Source organism: Alosa pseudoharengus, unplaced genomic scaffold (assembly GCF_046254945.1).
Source record: "Alosa pseudoharengus isolate Yale_2024_CS ecotype anadromous, Long Island Sound unplaced genomic scaffold, YU_APseudo_1.1 YU_APseudo_1.1_scf_18, whole genome shotgun sequence".
In the NCBI taxonomy this organism is placed as follows: domain Eukaryota; kingdom Metazoa; phylum Chordata; class Actinopteri; order Clupeiformes; family Clupeidae; genus Alosa; species Alosa pseudoharengus.
In genome coordinates, this window is record NW_027468650.1 from 545,001 (window position 1) to 561,604 (window position 16,604).

At 46.7% G+C, this 16,604-nt stretch overlaps 1 protein-coding gene across 1 annotated transcript in view; it reads right to left on the reverse strand.

The window, feature by feature from the left end:
* LOC143131797 (zinc transporter ZIP12-like) overlaps positions 1-15,624 on the reverse strand; it is a 55,930-nt gene extending 40,306 nt beyond the window's left edge. The window contains exons 1-6 of the mRNA XM_076291388.1: positions 15,514-15,624; positions 11,470-11,778; positions 10,506-10,713; positions 9,173-9,270; positions 458-641; positions 1-95 (exon numbers count right to left, since the gene is read on the reverse strand). The exon at positions 1-95 is cut by the window's left edge and continues 78 nt beyond it. Coding sequence (XP_076147503.1) covers positions 1-95; positions 458-641; positions 9,173-9,270; positions 10,506-10,713; positions 11,470-11,778; positions 15,514-15,624 — 1,005 coding nt within the window. The remainder of the gene's footprint in view (positions 96-457; positions 642-9,172; positions 9,271-10,505; positions 10,714-11,469; positions 11,779-15,513) is intronic.
* Between the last annotated feature and the right edge of the window lie 980 nt (positions 15,625-16,604).

Here is a 16,604-nt window from a genome sequence, read left to right on the forward strand (position 1 = left end):
GTGCGTCTCCCCACAGGAGTTACACACCAACACACACACCCCGAGCATGGAGCCCAGCGTTAGCAGCAACACCGCCGCTATGCTGTAGCCGTACTCTGAACACACACCGGGGGGAGAAGAAAGAGGAGACATTCATACACTGAGCTAGTTTCTCATAGCTAGATTAGTCCAAAAGCACTAGCTGAGCTAGTTTCTCATAGCTAGATTAGTCCAAAAGCACTAGCTGAGCTAGTTTGTCACTGCTAGATTATAGCCCAAAAGCACTAGCTGAGCTAGTTTGTCACTGCTAGATTATAGCCCAAAAGCACTAGCTATGCTAGTTTGGCACTGGTAGATTAGCCCAAAAGCACTAGCTAGATTTCACTGCTAATACAAAAGCACCTAGCTATGGTGGGAGGGGCAGTTGGGGGAGGGGAAAGGGCAGTGGTTGGAGGTGAAAGAGGGTGGGAGGTTGTACTCTGCAGACTGCTGGGGGTGGAGTTGTCCTCTAAAGAAACGTGGTCAGTGAGTGGAGTCTGACACCGATTGGTCAACAGCTGCTGGATAAGGGCGGGGCATATTTGAGTGAAGCTCCGCCTGGAGAGCGGGAGCCTGGCATCCAACAGGTGCACATGCAGTAGCTGTTCAGCTGTGAAACACACCTAAACACACACACACACACACACACACACACACACACATTCAGTAGCTGATTAGCTGTGAAACACACCTAAACACACACACACACACACACACACACACACACACATTCAGTAGCTGGTCAGCTGTGAAACACACCTAAACACACACACACACACACACACACACACACATTCAGTAGCTGATTAGCTGTGAAACACACCTAAACACACACACACACACACACACACACACACGTGAACATGCTACCTGTGTCCCTTTGTGACGGAGCGATATGCACCCCGTCACTATAAATAGCGCTATGAGCACTATTGAGTGCTTATGAACATTATGAGCGCTATTGAGTGCTTATGAACATTATGAGCGCTATTGAGTGCTTATGAACATTGTGAGCGCTATTGAGTGCTTATGAACATTGTGAGCGCTACATTAAAATAGTGGACTGTTTTGCTTCTACTCAAATAATGACTATGTGAAATAATATTAAGGAGTCGGGTATGAATGCTTTGCAACTGTGACGCGGTTGGGACTTTTGGTATACTAGTGTGGCAACTACTTTATGAAGCGATGCAACTCTTAATTGACATTGTCAGCGAGTGCGGGAGATTGCGGGTGTATTGGCATGATGCACGCCATGCCGTGAGCCTGGCTTTCCACACACTCATCCATTCATTCACACTGGAGAACTTCATACTAATCGCGGAGCTTACCTGCAGCATTACCGATGTCTGCCAAAGCAGAGCGCATTGACTGTGGCTTCCTTATTCGCGCAGGAGCACCAACAAGTGGACTGTACCACATCCAGGAGGGGTGTTTTGCTCCCGTGTTGTACTGTATCATTGTTTTAGCTGTAATGAGCTGTGATATTTAAATGTGGGCATATTAGCGTGTTCAACATGGAAGTTTGTATGTATTATACATGGTTTTGTTACTGAAATGTATTTCCTTTACCTAATTGATTTATGAATGCTGGTTTACTCCTGAGGGGAGGTGTAACTCACTTTATTACCTGTGTCCAGGTAATGGGGAATTCAGTCTATTCTGGACCTCTGTTGTGAGAGGTTTGTTGACTCAGTGTAATTATGACCTTATTGCTGATATTAAGGATTTTGCTAACGGCGAACTTCATTGAATGTTAAATGTACCAGTCTGTCTTGTCTGTTCACCTGTCGGCAGCTTAAAAATAAATAGCTTTCTTCATACTGGAACCATCTTTCCTGGTGACTGCCTCCACCACTTAACAAACTACTTCACATTTGGTGGCAGCTAAAAACTCCCAGTGGCCAGGGGGCAGTATAACCATGGACTTTGTACATCAGTATGGCTCCTAGAAAGAAGAAAGCGGGGATGGCTGAAGGCGGAGCTGTTGGTGATGTGCCGCCCCCTGGTGATGGGGATGGACAGGATGAGGAGCTGAGAAGTATGTTTCGGAACTTCATCATGACGCAGCAAGCGCAAGAGGATCGATACGAGAGAGATACGGCTCGGCAAGAACAGAGATGGAGAGTTCTGCAGCATCAATTCTCTCTTCTTCAAGGAGAGGTGACTCGTGACAGGCGTGAGAGAGGAGCAGCGGCCAAGGGTTTGTCTGTATCTGCTCCTGTATCTACGGTAACTAGTCCTGTGACTAAGCCTGTAACTAGAGTGGCTCCAGTCATGACAACAGTGGTGGCAGCATCAACATCCACAGCACCCACGGCCAGTGCTCCAGGAGGGGGTCCAGTGCCAGGTGGATTGACTGTTCCGTGGACCCAGTGGGGGGCAGGTATGCACACTTCAGCGTCCTTTCTACCCATGGGGCATTTTCAAAATGACATGGCAAGCACCCCGGTGTTAAGCCCTGTGGCTGTGGACTACTCACACTTTCCTCACTATGCTGGCTGGAGGGGTCCAAGATTGCAAAGATATGTGGAAGGTGTGGAAGACATTGAACACTTTTTAACAGCCTTTGAGCGAATAGCTAGTGCAAGTGGTTGCCCTAGATCAGAGTGGGCAATGCACTAAGTGCCTTTGCTTACGGGGAAGGCAAAAGCAGCTTATATAGCAAAGGACTTTGACGAAACAATGGACTATGATAAAGTTAGAATGGCAATACTGGACAAATTTGAAATCGCTTCCGGTCATTGGAAGTACAGCTGGATGAAACCCCCAAAGCACTGTACACCAGGCTTAAGGAGCTCTATGAGAAGTGGGTGTGCCCAAAGCACTGTACACCAGGCTTAAGGAGCTCTATGAGAAGTGGGTGTGCCCAAAGTCTCGTTCCAAAGAAGAGATTGGGGAGCTTCTTGTACTTTCTTAAGTACAGTTCTTAAGAATGGTGAACAGCGAGGTGCGTCTGTGGATTAAGAAGCATGACCCCAGCAGTGCCAAAGAAGCGGTCAGCTTGGCAGATGCATTCATGTCGGCACAGAGAGGCTCAAGACAGTATAAGTTGGGCTCTAGTAGGGCATATGAGGCACCAAAGCCAGGCAGGCCTGAGGGTGGTCAGGTTAGCAGTGAGCGGAGGAGTGAGCGTCCACCCAAAACTCCCAGTGAAGAACCGGTGTGCTATCACTGTGGTCAGACAGGCCACATCAAGCCTAAGTGCCCCCTTAGAACGCCTAAAGTGTCTCATGTGTGTTACATTCCAGATGGTGAGGTCACTGATTGTCTGGGAGAACAATGGGAATCAATGGTGGAAGTGACAATTGATGGGAAGCAGCTTAAGGCCCTGATTGATACTGGTAGCAGCCAAACTTTAGTTGGGGTTAAATGGGTTCCAGAAGATGCTGTCCAGACAGAACACACTGTGAAGATGCGCTGTGTACATGGAGATGTTATTTCATATCCTACAGACATTTATATGCAAATTGGTGAGCAGGAGTACTTGGTGTCGGTGGGTGTAGCTGAGTACTTACCGTATCCAGTGGTGTTGGGCAAAGACATTCCAGGTCTGTTGGAGCTGGTTGAGCCCTGCAATATGGTGGTGACGAGGGCGAAGATCAGGGAACGGGGAACGGACTGTTCATGGGATGTGTTGCCATTTCCGGAACACCCACCGAAGGTGCCGAAGACCAGGAGCCAACGGAGACGTGAGCGGTTCAGAAGAACAAGGGTCCAAGAGACACTCCCACTGCCGGAGTCAGGTGAGCACACCTCACTTGCCCTTTCCCACAACATCAGAGAGCTGCAGAAAGCTGATGACACACTTAAGTCCTGCTTTAAAGACTTGAACCCAGATTCAAAGGGAAATGCAGAAGCCACTAAGTTCAGACTGAAGCAGGGTATCCTGTATCACCACGGGGATGGGGGAGAGCAGCTGGTTGTACCTAAATCACTTCAATCTACAGTACTGGGACACTCGGTACCGTGGGCTGGTCACTTGGGGTAGAACAAGTCATGGGAAAGAATGGCCAGAAGGTTCTATTGGCCAAACGTACTCAGATCTCATTGAGTTTTGCAGGACCTGTCCGGAGTGTCAGCTAGCAGCGCCAGGCCGGAAGAGCTGCAGAGCACCACTAATCCCTATGCTTATCATTGAGGTACCATTTAGGAGAATTGGGATGGACATAGTGGGTCCCCTGGAGCGGAGCAGGAGAGGCAACCGCTACATCCTGGTGATCGTGGATTACGCCACGAGATATCCGGAAGCATTTCCCCTGCGACAAATCAAAGCAAGGCAAGTAGCCAATGCATTACTTCAACTGGTCACAAGGGTGGGGATTCCACAGGAGGTACTGCCTGACCAGGGCACCAACTTCACATCCAAGTTGCTGAAACAGGTCTATCAGTACTTAGGCATTAAGGGAATCAAAACTACACCATACCACCCGCAGACTGATGGCTTAGTGGAAAGGTTTAATCAGACACTGAAGAATATGTTGCGCAAGTTTGTTGCAGAGTCAGGAGCCGACTGGGATGAATGGCTACCATACCTGCTGTTTGCCTACCGAGAGGTACCACAAGCTTCTACAGACTTTTGAGCTGCTATATGGAAGGCAGCTGAGGGGGCCATTGGACATCTTGAAGGAGGCATGGGAAGGCCAGCAGCCACAGCAAGGTATGAACATTCTGTTGTACGTCCTGAAAATGCGCAACAAAATGGAATATCTTGCAGAGCAGGAGGTCCAGGAGAACATGAGGGCAGCCCAGGCAACTCAAAAGAGCTGGTAAGACAAAGCTGCGAGGGACCGCTCATTCAAGCCAGGCCAACAAGTTCTACTGTTGCTGCCGACCACTGAGATCAGCCTCTTGGCAAAGTGGCAGGGACCTTTTACAGTCATCCGCAAGGTAGGCTCTGTCACTTATGAGATCAGCATGCCAGGGAGAAGAAAAGAAAAACAGATCATGCTGAAGGAGTGGCGACCGTGGAGCATCATCTCTTGGCCAGGAAAGTGGAAGAAGAGGAGGACCAGGATGGGCAGTTCTTCCCAGTGGAACAAGGACAGGAAGTGAGCCTAGATCTGTCTCATCTTTCCCCAGGGCATCAACAGGAGCTGGAGGCGGGTATACCAGAGGGGCTTGTCTCGGAGATTCCAGGGAAGACAGAGCTGGTTCAGGCTCAAGGCACCTGGACTTGAAGTTAGAAGTTATATATTAACTGCCAGGATATCGCATCCCTGCTCAGCAAAATCAGACAAGAAGTGGAGACCATGTTGGAGATGGGGATCATTGAGCCCTCCCACAGTGAATGGTCATGTCCAGTTGTGCTGGTTCCTAAAAAAGATGCCAATTTGAGATTTTGCATGGATTTTAGGCAGCGTAACGCAATATCTGCTTTTGATCCTTATCCTATGCCCAGGGTTGATGAACTAATAGATCGGCTAGGGGGCGCCAAATACCTTACTACCCTGGATCTGAGTAAGGGATATTGGCAGGTGCCCCTGACAGACAGCACGAAGGAATTGACTGCTTTTAGAACTCCATTCGGTTTCTTCCAGTACACTATGATGCCTTTGGCCTACAGGGGGCGCCAGCTACATTGCAGCGCCTTATGGATAGGGTACAGGAGGGGGCCCGGGAATACGCATTAGTGTACCTTGACGATGTGGTGGTCTTCAGTCGGACGTGGAAAGAACATCTGACCCATGTCCGGGATGTTCTGCAGAGGATCAAGACAGACGGACTGACAGTGAATCCAAAAAAGTGTGCCATGGCTCAATGCGAGGTACAATACTTGGGGTATGTTATTGGTGGAGGGACCATTAAGCCCCAGCTGAGTAAAGTGAGTGCCAATCTAGACACCCCAAGACCAACTACAAAGAAGCAGGTGCGTTCTTTCCTGGGTGTAGTGGTACAGGAGGTTTATACCCAACTTTGCCAATAGAGCTGCCCCATTAATTGAATTGACCCGTAAGTCCAATGCTAACCATGGTTCCATGGTCTAAAGATTGTGACAAGGCTTTTAATGATTTGAGGAGTTGTCTTTGCAGTGAACCTATTTTGCAGAATCCTGACTTCAGCCAGCCATTCACCGTGCAGACAGATGCCTCAGGAGTGGGCCTTGGTGTGGTGTTGCTGCAGGGGGAGCCAGGACAGCAAAAGCCGGTGGTGTACCTCAGCCGAAAACTCTTCCCACGGGAACTCCGGTATTCAACGGTGGAGAAAGAATGCCTGGCGATCAAGTGGGCCCTGGATTCGCTGAAATACTACCTGGTGGGCAAGGACTTCATCCTGGAGACAGATCACCGCGCTCTGAAATGGCTACATCGGATGAAGGACACCAACTCCAGGGTGACCCGGGGGTACATCTCGCTACAGCCCTTCAACTTTGAAGTCCGGTACAGAGCGGGACAAGAGAACATGACAGCGGACTACCTTTCTCGGGTTTTCGAGGACGAAAATCCCTGAGGAGGGGGTAATGTGACGGAGCGATATGCACCCCGTCACTATAAATAGCACTATGAGCACTATTGAGTACTTATGAACATTATGAGCGCTATTGAGTACTTATGAACATTATGAGCGCTACATTAAAATAGTGGACTATTTTGCTTCTACTCAAATAATGACTATGTGAAATAATATTAAGGAGTCGGGTATGAATGCTTTGCAACTGTGACACGGTTGGGACTTTTGGTATACTAGTGTGGCAACTACTTTATGAAGCGATGCAACTCTTAATTGACATTGTCAGCGAGTGCGGGAGATTGCGGGTGTATTGGCATGATGCGCGCCATGCCGTGAGCCTGGCTTTCCACACACTCATCCATTCATTCACACTGGAGAACTTCATACTAATCGCGGAGCTTACCTGCAGCATTACCGATGTCTGCCAAAGCAGAGCGCATTGACTGTGGCTTCCTTATTCGCGCAGGAGCGCCAACAAGTGGACTGTACCACATCCAGGAGGGGTGTTTTGCTCCCGTGTTGTACTGTATCATTGCTTTAGCTGTAATGAGCTGTGATATTTAAATGTGGGCATATTAGCGTGTTCAACATGGAAGTTTGTATGTATTATGCATGGTTTTATTACTGAAATGTATTTCCTTTACTTAATTGATTTATGAATGCTGGTTTACTCCTGAGGGAAGGTGTAACTCACTTTATTACCTGTGTCCAGGTCAGGGCTCTACACTAACATTTTTTTCCAGGAGCACTTGTGCACCCAAGTTAAAAAATTTAGGAGCACAGACAAAAATCTGGGCACAGTCAGTTCTGTACTTAACTTACACATAATGTAACTTTACATTGCAGCTAACAGTTAAACATGCCAATGCACCAATTACGAAGATTAAGAATGACTGACAACATTTACAGGAAACAAGATTTTAAAGAACATCAGTGCCTACTTAATTTTCAGTCCGTCCTATTTTTCTACATTTTGTTAATGTAAAATAATATAATGCATTGCCATATTTGCATATAGCCTGTATGAAGTACGCTATCCTGCCAAATGTAGGTCCTTAGGCCAATTTATTTATTTGTGAATCCACCTATAGCTAATCCAAATATGCCCATGGTGACCTATCTGACTGCATACTGCCCAATACTAGCCTACTACTAAAACCGTGAATTTTCTCTTCAACAAAACCCAACATAGTCTAATCAATGATATTTATATTTATTTAAAATATCTGCACTGATGGAGGCAGTAGGCAGATGGTAGGCCTATGCTTACTTTCGTTTTGCACTTCAGCTTGTATTCGGTGTAAAACAAACAAGCATGCATGGAAGCCTGGGGTTGTCTGTAGTGTTCTACTTTTGAATAAAACGGGAGTATTACGGGAGGCTACTTTTGTGCCTGTTCGCTACAGCTATATTTTGCATATTGTAGCCAATGTCAACTGGGCTAAAAGGCATGTTACCTTTTCCTTCTCTCACTGCATTCTTAGAATCTCATCCTGTTCCTCATATATCCGATGAATTCGGTGGATTGAAGAAATTAGTTCTACTTTGCATCTTGGTTGGCTAGTCTAACTTTCCGCTTTTTCAACGCACCCTTAAATTTGATAGAAGCAACTAGCGAGTCACAACGCAAAACTGCTAAGGTTGATGGGAGGTGTAGTTTTTATGCTATATTGGCGACGTGATTTTATAGTTTGCACCAGTAGTGTTTCGCGATGTTGCGGTGTATTTGAGTACTCGACAATGTAGACCAACATTAACTTGGCTAGAAGTCATTCGCACCAGTGCGCCTAAATATTTTTTTGCACTTGCACGCAATTATTTTTACTCGCATGTGCGAGTGAAATGGGCGCACTGTAGAGCCCTGGTCCAGGTAATGGGGAATTCAGTCTATTCTGGACCTCTGTTGTGAGAGGTTTGTTGACTCAGTGTAATTACGACCTTATTGCTGATATTAAGGATTTTGCTAACAGCAAACTTCATTGAATGTTAAATGTACCAGTCTGTCTCGTCTGTTCACCTGTCGGCAGCTTAAAAATAAATAGCTTTCTTCATACTGGAACCATCTTTCCTGGTGACTGCCTCCACCGCTCAACAAACTACTTCACACCCCTGATTATGCTACCTGTGTTCACCTGTGTCCCCTGATTATGCTACCTGTGTCCACTAAACATGCTACCTGTTTCCACTGAACATGCTACCTGTGTCCACTAAACATGCTACCTGTGTTCACCTGTGTCCACTAAACATGCTACCTGTGTCTACTGAACATGCTACCTATGTCCACTAAACATGCTAACTGTGTCTACTGAACATGCTTCCTGTGTCTACTGCTACCTGTGTCCACTGAACATGCTACCTGTGTCCACTAAACATGCTACCTGTGTCTACTGCTACCTGTGTCCACTAAACATGCTAACTGTGTCTACTGAACATGCTTCCTGTGTCTACTGCTACCTGTGTCCACTGAACATGCTACCTGTGTCCACTAAACATGCTACCTGTGTCTACTGCTACCTGTGTCTACTAAACATGCTACCTGTGTTCACTGCTACCTGTGTTCACTGCTACCTGTGTCTACTGCTACCTGTGTCCACTAAACATGCTACCTGTGTCCACTAAACATGCTACCTGTGTCCACTGAACATGCTACCTGTGTCTACTGATTATGCTTCCTGTGTCCACTAAACATGCTACCTGTGTTCACCTGTGTCCAGTCCCCAACAGCTCTCTGTTGTTCTTGGTCACACCCCTTTGTTGGGGTTCCACCTCCAATGCCCAGCTTGTGCAACAGCAGCTCCATATCTGCAACACAGAGCAAAACCCACAGTATACACACGTAGGATGTACAAACCCCCAGTACACACACGTAGGATGTACAAACCCACAGTACACACACGTAGGATGTACAAACCCACAGTACACACACGTAGGATGTACAAACCCACAGTACACACACGTAGCAAAACCCCCAGTACACACACGTAGGATGTACAAACCCACAGTACACACACGTGGGATGTACAAACCCACAGTACACACACACGTAGAGCAAAACCCCCAGTACACACACGTAGGATGTACAAACCTAAACAGACTTAACACACTGAGGGCCAGATGTACGTACATTTGCGAACGTAGCATTATCAGCACCATGGACAAACCGCAGATTGAGAACGATGTCAGACCCAAGTTTCCGTCGTATTTATCAAACTTTCAATCCTTAGTGTAAACTGCGCCTTTCTCTGCCTTTCTCTGGCCATAAACGCAATTTACGAACGTCCACAACTGAATGACAGAGCCTACATACAAGCACAGTTGAATGAAGTTAACTGATGACAACATAAAAAAGATCAAACATTTAGCGATCATGAAATAATACCATACATGATAAGATGTCAAAAAGCAGGGAGATAATGAAGATCAGTAGTTCTAATCAAACTACTTGTGCACATAGGCTATGGAAGATTGGTCAAATCTAACAAGTAGGAAAGTTTAAGTGAATGACCAAAACTGGTGCTCTAAATAGCTATTCTGTTGTCTTTGAAAGGTTCTCTTATTGATGCATTGAACTGCAATTTGGATTAACACCTGCTTTTGGGTCATTCCACGTCAATTCAACCAGGGCTCACACAGGGCGGAAGTATTTAGGCGCAGAATAGACGTGCGCTTTCATGAGCAGTCTGTACATACCGCGGAATACATAACTAGGCGCTCTTTACACTTCCCCTCCCATCTCTTTACGCTAAACTCCCACTTTCCCCATGATCCTCCAATGAATGCATATGCATGACGCTGTGTGTGTGTGTGTTTGTGAGTGTGTGTGTTTACCTGTAACCTGCAGGTGTTGTGTGTGTGTGTTTACCTGTAACCTGCAGGTGTTGTGTGTGTGTGTTTACCTGTAACCTGCAGGTGTTGTTGTGTGTGTATGTGTGTGTGAGTGTGTGTGTTTACCTGTAACCTGCAGGTGTTGTGTGTGTGTGTTTACCTGTAACCTGCAGGTGTTGTGTGTGTATGTGTGTGTGAGTGTGTGTGTTTACCTGTAACCTGCAGGTTGTTGGAGCGATTGAGAGAGCGGAATACTGCATCGGTAAAGAAGGAGGGGGGGGGGAGGTTCCGGCGACTCAGGCAGTGACCTCTCAGCAGATGACTGACCAGCGCTGCAGCCAATCGTGGCAGGGAGAACAAGTCCGCACCTCGTCTATCAGTGATTCCTGCCTCTTCCATTAAGGACTCCGCGTCCACACACTACACACACATACATGCCCAGACACACATAGAACATACACACACACACACACACACACACACAAGCATATGCATACACACACACATAGAACATACACATACACACACCCAAGCATATGCATACACACACACATACGAGCATATGCATACACACACATGCACGCAAACATACACACATAGACACAAGCTTACACACACATGCACGCAAACACACACAAGCATACACACACATGCATGCAATCACACATCCAAGCATACATATACACATACACACAGGAGCATACGCATACACACACAACGAGCATACACACACATGCATGAAACACACACAGACAGGTATGCTGCAGTCAATACACATATGTGTATTGTATATGTGTTTGTATATGTGAGATGTGTGTATTGCCTGTATCTCACCTGTGTGTGTGTGTGTGTGTGTGTGTGTGTCTGAGAGATGTGTGTGTTGCCTGAATCTTACCTGTGTGTGTGTGTGTGTGTGTCTGAGAGATGTATGTATTGCCTGTATCTCACCTGTGTGTGTGTGTGTGTGTGTATGTGAGATGTGTGTATTGCCTGTATCTCACCTGTGTGTGTGTGTGTGTGTGTGTGTGTGTGTCTGAGAGATGTATGTATTGCCTGTATCTCACCTGTGTGTGTGTGTGTGTATGTGAGATGTGTGTATTGCCTGTATCTCACCTGTGTGTGTGTGTGTGTGTGTGTGTGTGTGTGTGTCAGAGAGATGTGTCTGCTGTATCTCACCTGTGTGTGTGAGGGGGCGTGGCTCTGTTTTGGAAGAGCAGCTGATTGGTAGTCCTGGTTGAGAGTCATTAGGATGCTCTCAGTCTCATTGGATGAGAGAAAGCGGTGATCCTCCTGTGGGTGGAGCCTAGCAAGAGCTCGGAGGCAGTGGGGGAGGGGCTGAGGCGGGGAGGGCGGGTCCAGACACAGGTGGCGCATGTTGATGATGTAGCACAAAAGCACCGTAGATATCCGCTGGTAGTCCTCCAGACTCATGTCACCCTTCCCATCATCCCCCAGGACTGACAGCACATGCTCTGGTCTGAGACACTGTAACCATGGAGATAAAAGAAGGACAAAGACCCTCATACTGTTGTAGAAGCTCCTAGGCAACGTTCTATTAGCGCAACGTTTTATCAGCGCAACGTTCTATTAGCGCAACGTTTTATTAGCACAACGTTCTATTCTATTAGTGCAACGTTCTACTAGTGCAACCAGAGAGGGTTCAAGCGGAGCGAGAGGCGCAAACGTTCGACAATTTCCGCGTTCGATTATTGCAAGGGGGAGGGGGGAAATCCCCCTTTATGCAGACCAGAGTAAACCCTCGCTGCACTAATGTCAATGGAGACTTGTGGAATTTTACCAATAAATTGGTCATTGTGTCTCTGGATTTGTTGAGGGTTTTTTGGAAAATTGTGTCATAATCTGTAAGTGTTTGGGATCATTTCAAGCCTAATAGTGTAATTTTTTAGTGTTCGGATTTGTAATAAAATAACTTAATATTAGACCTTGCTGCTGCCAGTTACTGTCCGGTTGTTAGCATGCTAGCTAGCCTCTTAACTAAGGTAACATTTTAAACGGAGAAGTGTAATTTCTTTGAAATGACAACTAGCTGAATAACATTACTGACATTAGTAGTTAAAATCCGTACCCGACCCGCATTAAATAAAACTGACACCCGACCCGTACCCGAGTTAAACAGACACGTTTAAGGAACTAATTACACAACCATTAACATTGCAGATCCAACTTCAGCTGAAGTTGACAGGCATATCCTACATGATGTATTGTGGTAGCCTGGCTACTTTTCAACACCCGAGTGATAACATTTTACCACTTTTCAAGCAGATGCGTCTACAAGGCTATCGCCACGCAAATGCCTAATTTAGAATTCAAACACGGCCTTGCACACACAACTTATTAACAGCAGTAGTAGGCTAGCCTACATTAAAAGAAGGAATGATTCGGTCATAACCTACACCGGATTATGCATTAGCCTGTGAAACTTTGTGCCTATACCTTTTCCAACGCATAGGAGAAATCTCGCTCACTTGCAGGGATGTCAATAGATCTCACAATCTAGGCAATATTGGGAATTAAACGAGCATGCTCTCTCCACCATGACAACATGTCAAAAGAGTCATCTTTAGGCGTTTTTTTATCAATGTGCAGCCACTTTTGTTCTGAAAGACTGCAGGCAGATCCCGCGCATGTGATTTTTAAAAGTGAAATAGCCTATAGGCGCCTGTTTTGGGAAGGCACGTACGAAACGTGCATTTCAAATGCTTTTATCAACTTGAATTGCAGGCATATTATTTAGGATGTGTTACTGTAGAACATATTGTTACATCTGCACGTGATGTTTATGAAAGGCCAATTCCCACCCGTGTCACCCCCGTGTCCGACCCGCACCCGACACAGTAGAATATTTTCACCCGTTTCATCAAAATGTGCGGGTCACCCGTCAGGTACCCACTGGTACCCGAACCCGTGCAGGACTCTGAGCCAGCTAGCTCGGTTCACATGACTAATTCAATTATTTATATCATGTCCTAAAGAATGATTCATTGGTATCATACATGATTATAGACAATAATACTGTGAACACATTTATGTTTATCTGTTCTTATTGCTTATTAAGAGAGAAAGTTTATTTAGTGACGTAAGGTGACACTCCCACTTATGCAGACCGGAACTGTCCCATTTTGCTCCCATAGTAACGAATTACATTGCTCTATCTTGCTAGTAATCAAGGATCTTTGGTGCCACGTTCTTCAGACTTCAAAACAAGTGTGCACAAGCAACAAAAAACATTGGAAGGCTCAACTGATTGGCTGCTTCAGTTGAGCCCTCATCAGGCCAATTAGAAGATTGAACCACCTCATTAACCCAATTTCCTTCTGTATATATATATAGATCTAACTTAGGTCCTACCCACAAACATAGTCCCAACAGAAAACAGTATATCATATCAAAAACACATGCAGTCACCCCCACACCCACAGACATACAAACAAATAAACAAAAGCAGACAGCAAATAAGACAAAAAAGCTAAATTATGTCAATACAGGAAAAAGGGATGAAGTTCAGGTCAAACAGAACTACAAAAAAGGCTTTAGGTCAAAGTCTAAGTTAAGACCCCTTGGAGATAATGTGAGTAAAAGTGTAATATGCCTCTCTTTTTAAAATAATGTTATTAATATGACCTTCCCTCCTGGGAGCTTTGACATGTTCAATACCTAAGGACCAGCTTCCTCAGATGGTCACACCAGCATATCCAGCTTGTGGCCCAACCAGCTACACCAGCAAAGACCAGCAAGAGCTGGAAGAAAACCAGCAAAGACCAGCTAAAACCAGATACCAGAATAAGCTGGTTTCTAGCTGTTTTTTCAGCAGGGTGGTCAAACAAGCTGGTTAACAAGCTGGTCAACCAGCAAACCACCTCATGCTGGCCAGACTGTTTTTTTCAGCAGGGCAGTTCTACATTTCTGCCTTAACATTAAAGTATTATAACTTGTGCAGCATTGCACTCTCTCCCTACAAGCTTTAAACTTGGCTTGACTCATTCTCATAGATAGGCGTGATTGATTACTGATTGATAGAGGTTTTGGGATGCTAACTCGAGTTGCTGCAGCCAGCAGCTAAATTAGTCAGGCAGTTCCAGTGCTACACTCTGGGGGCATGAACATGGGGCAGCTACACTCTGGGGGCATGAACATGGGGCAGCTACAGTGCTACACTCTGGGGGCAGCTACAGTGCTACACTCTGGGGGCATGAACATGGGGCAGCTACAGCGCTACACTCTGGGGGCATGAACATGGGGCAGCTACAGCGCTACACTCTGGGGGCATGAACATGGGGCAGCTACAGCGCTACACTGGGGGCATGAACATGGGGCAGCTACAGTGCTACACTCTGGGGGCATGAACATGGGGCAGCTACAGCGCTACACTCTGGGGGCATGTCCAAGTCCGTGAGCCCCCATGTTTATACCCCCAGAGTGTAGCTGTTGGAACTAGCAACTCGAGCTGGTAAAACGATTGTTCTCGGAGGTTTTCATACTGACAGTAGTCGTGACCTTGAGAAACAGAGATCTATGTGAAAAGGGAGAGAGAAAGAGAGAGAAACAGATCTATGTGAAAAGGGAGAGAGAAAGAGAGAGAGAGAAACAGATCTATGTGAAAAGGGAGAGAGAAAGAGAGAGAGAGAGAGAAACAGAGATCTATGTGAAAAGTCACTTGATTTCTCCTTTGGCTGCTTCTATCAGCTATTCCTGATTGCTTTTGTTTATGTAAAGCACATTGAATGAGCTCTGTGTATGAAATGCGCTATACAAATGAAGTTGACTTGACTTGACTTTAACACCTCAATCATCAGAGTCGCTACATGCTGTCCCTCTCACTTCTGTTTTGTCTGAGTCTTGAGGCAAGAAGCACTCCTTCCCTCCCTGTGTGTGTGTATGTGTGTGTGTGTGTGTGTGTGTGTGTGTGTGTGTGTGTGTACCTGATGACCCAGGCGCTGCTGCAGTAGAGAGATGATGACCTGCGTCTGCTGTGTGTGTGTGTGTGTGTGTGTGTGTGTGTGTGTGTGTGTGTGTGTGTACCTGATGACCCAGGCGCTGCTGCAGTAGAGAGATGATGACCTGCGTCTGCTGTGTGTGTGTGTGTGTGTGTGTGTGTGTGTGTGTGTGTGTGTGTGTACCTGATGACCCAGGCGCTGCTGCAGTAGAGAGATGATGACCTGCGTCTGCTGTGTGTGTGTGTGTGTGTGTGTGTGTGTGTACCTGATGACCCAGGCGCTGCTGCAGTAGAGAGATGATGACCTGCGTCTGGTTCCTCAGGATTGGCGTCTCCCCCCACAACACCTCCACGTCAGGGTACTGTGTGTGGAACATGATCCCATCAGGGTCCACTACTGCAATTGTGTGTGTATGTGTGTGTGTATGTGTATTCGTGTGTGTATGTGCATGTTTATGTGTGTGTATGTGTGTGTGTGTGTGTTGACCAGCACCTCCTCGACTTGCTCCTCCTCTGACAGCAGTGACTCCGGATGCAGCAGTGTGTCCTGCCCCGTCACACCGTCACACAAGCCCAGCACCAGCAGCCAGGCCCACACGTACATACTGGCAACACACACACATACACACACACACACACCGTCACACACACACACACACACACACGCACGCACGCACGCACACACACCCTCACGACCACACACACACACTCTCACTCTCACTCACTCTCTCTCTCTCACTCTCACACTCACTCACACACAAACACTCACTCACACACACACTCACACTCACTCTCACACAAGTGTGCACACACACCAGGAACAGGTGTCCTGGTTAGACAGAGGGAGAGAAAATCCCTGTGTGGTGTTAAAGTGAGGATGGACAAAGGTAGGAGGCAAATGAGCTACACTCAAACACACACACACACACACACACACACACACACACACTCTCCTCAGAAGCTCCTCAAATCAGCCCTAAATCGGCAGAAAGAGAGAGAGAGCCAGAAGCTCAAAGAAGATACTGAGGTGCTAGCTGCCTCAAATAAAAAATAAGTAGGCTAAGTATATGCAAGGAATACCCCTGCTATTGCCACGGCCTCTCCTCCACTGGAAAAAGATTGTCATTTTTCCCTTGCTTAAATACCTAAACAAATATCGGAAGTTGAACTCTGTCACCCTCAATGACGCTTATCCCCTCCTCCACATTGAGGAGTCACTGACCACCCTCAAGGGTGCCAAGTGGTACTCCACCCTCAAGGGTGCCAAGTGGTACTCCACCCTCAAGGGTGCTAAGTGGTACTCCACCCTCAAGGGTGCCAAGTGGTACTCCACCCTCAAGGGTGCCAAGTGGTACTC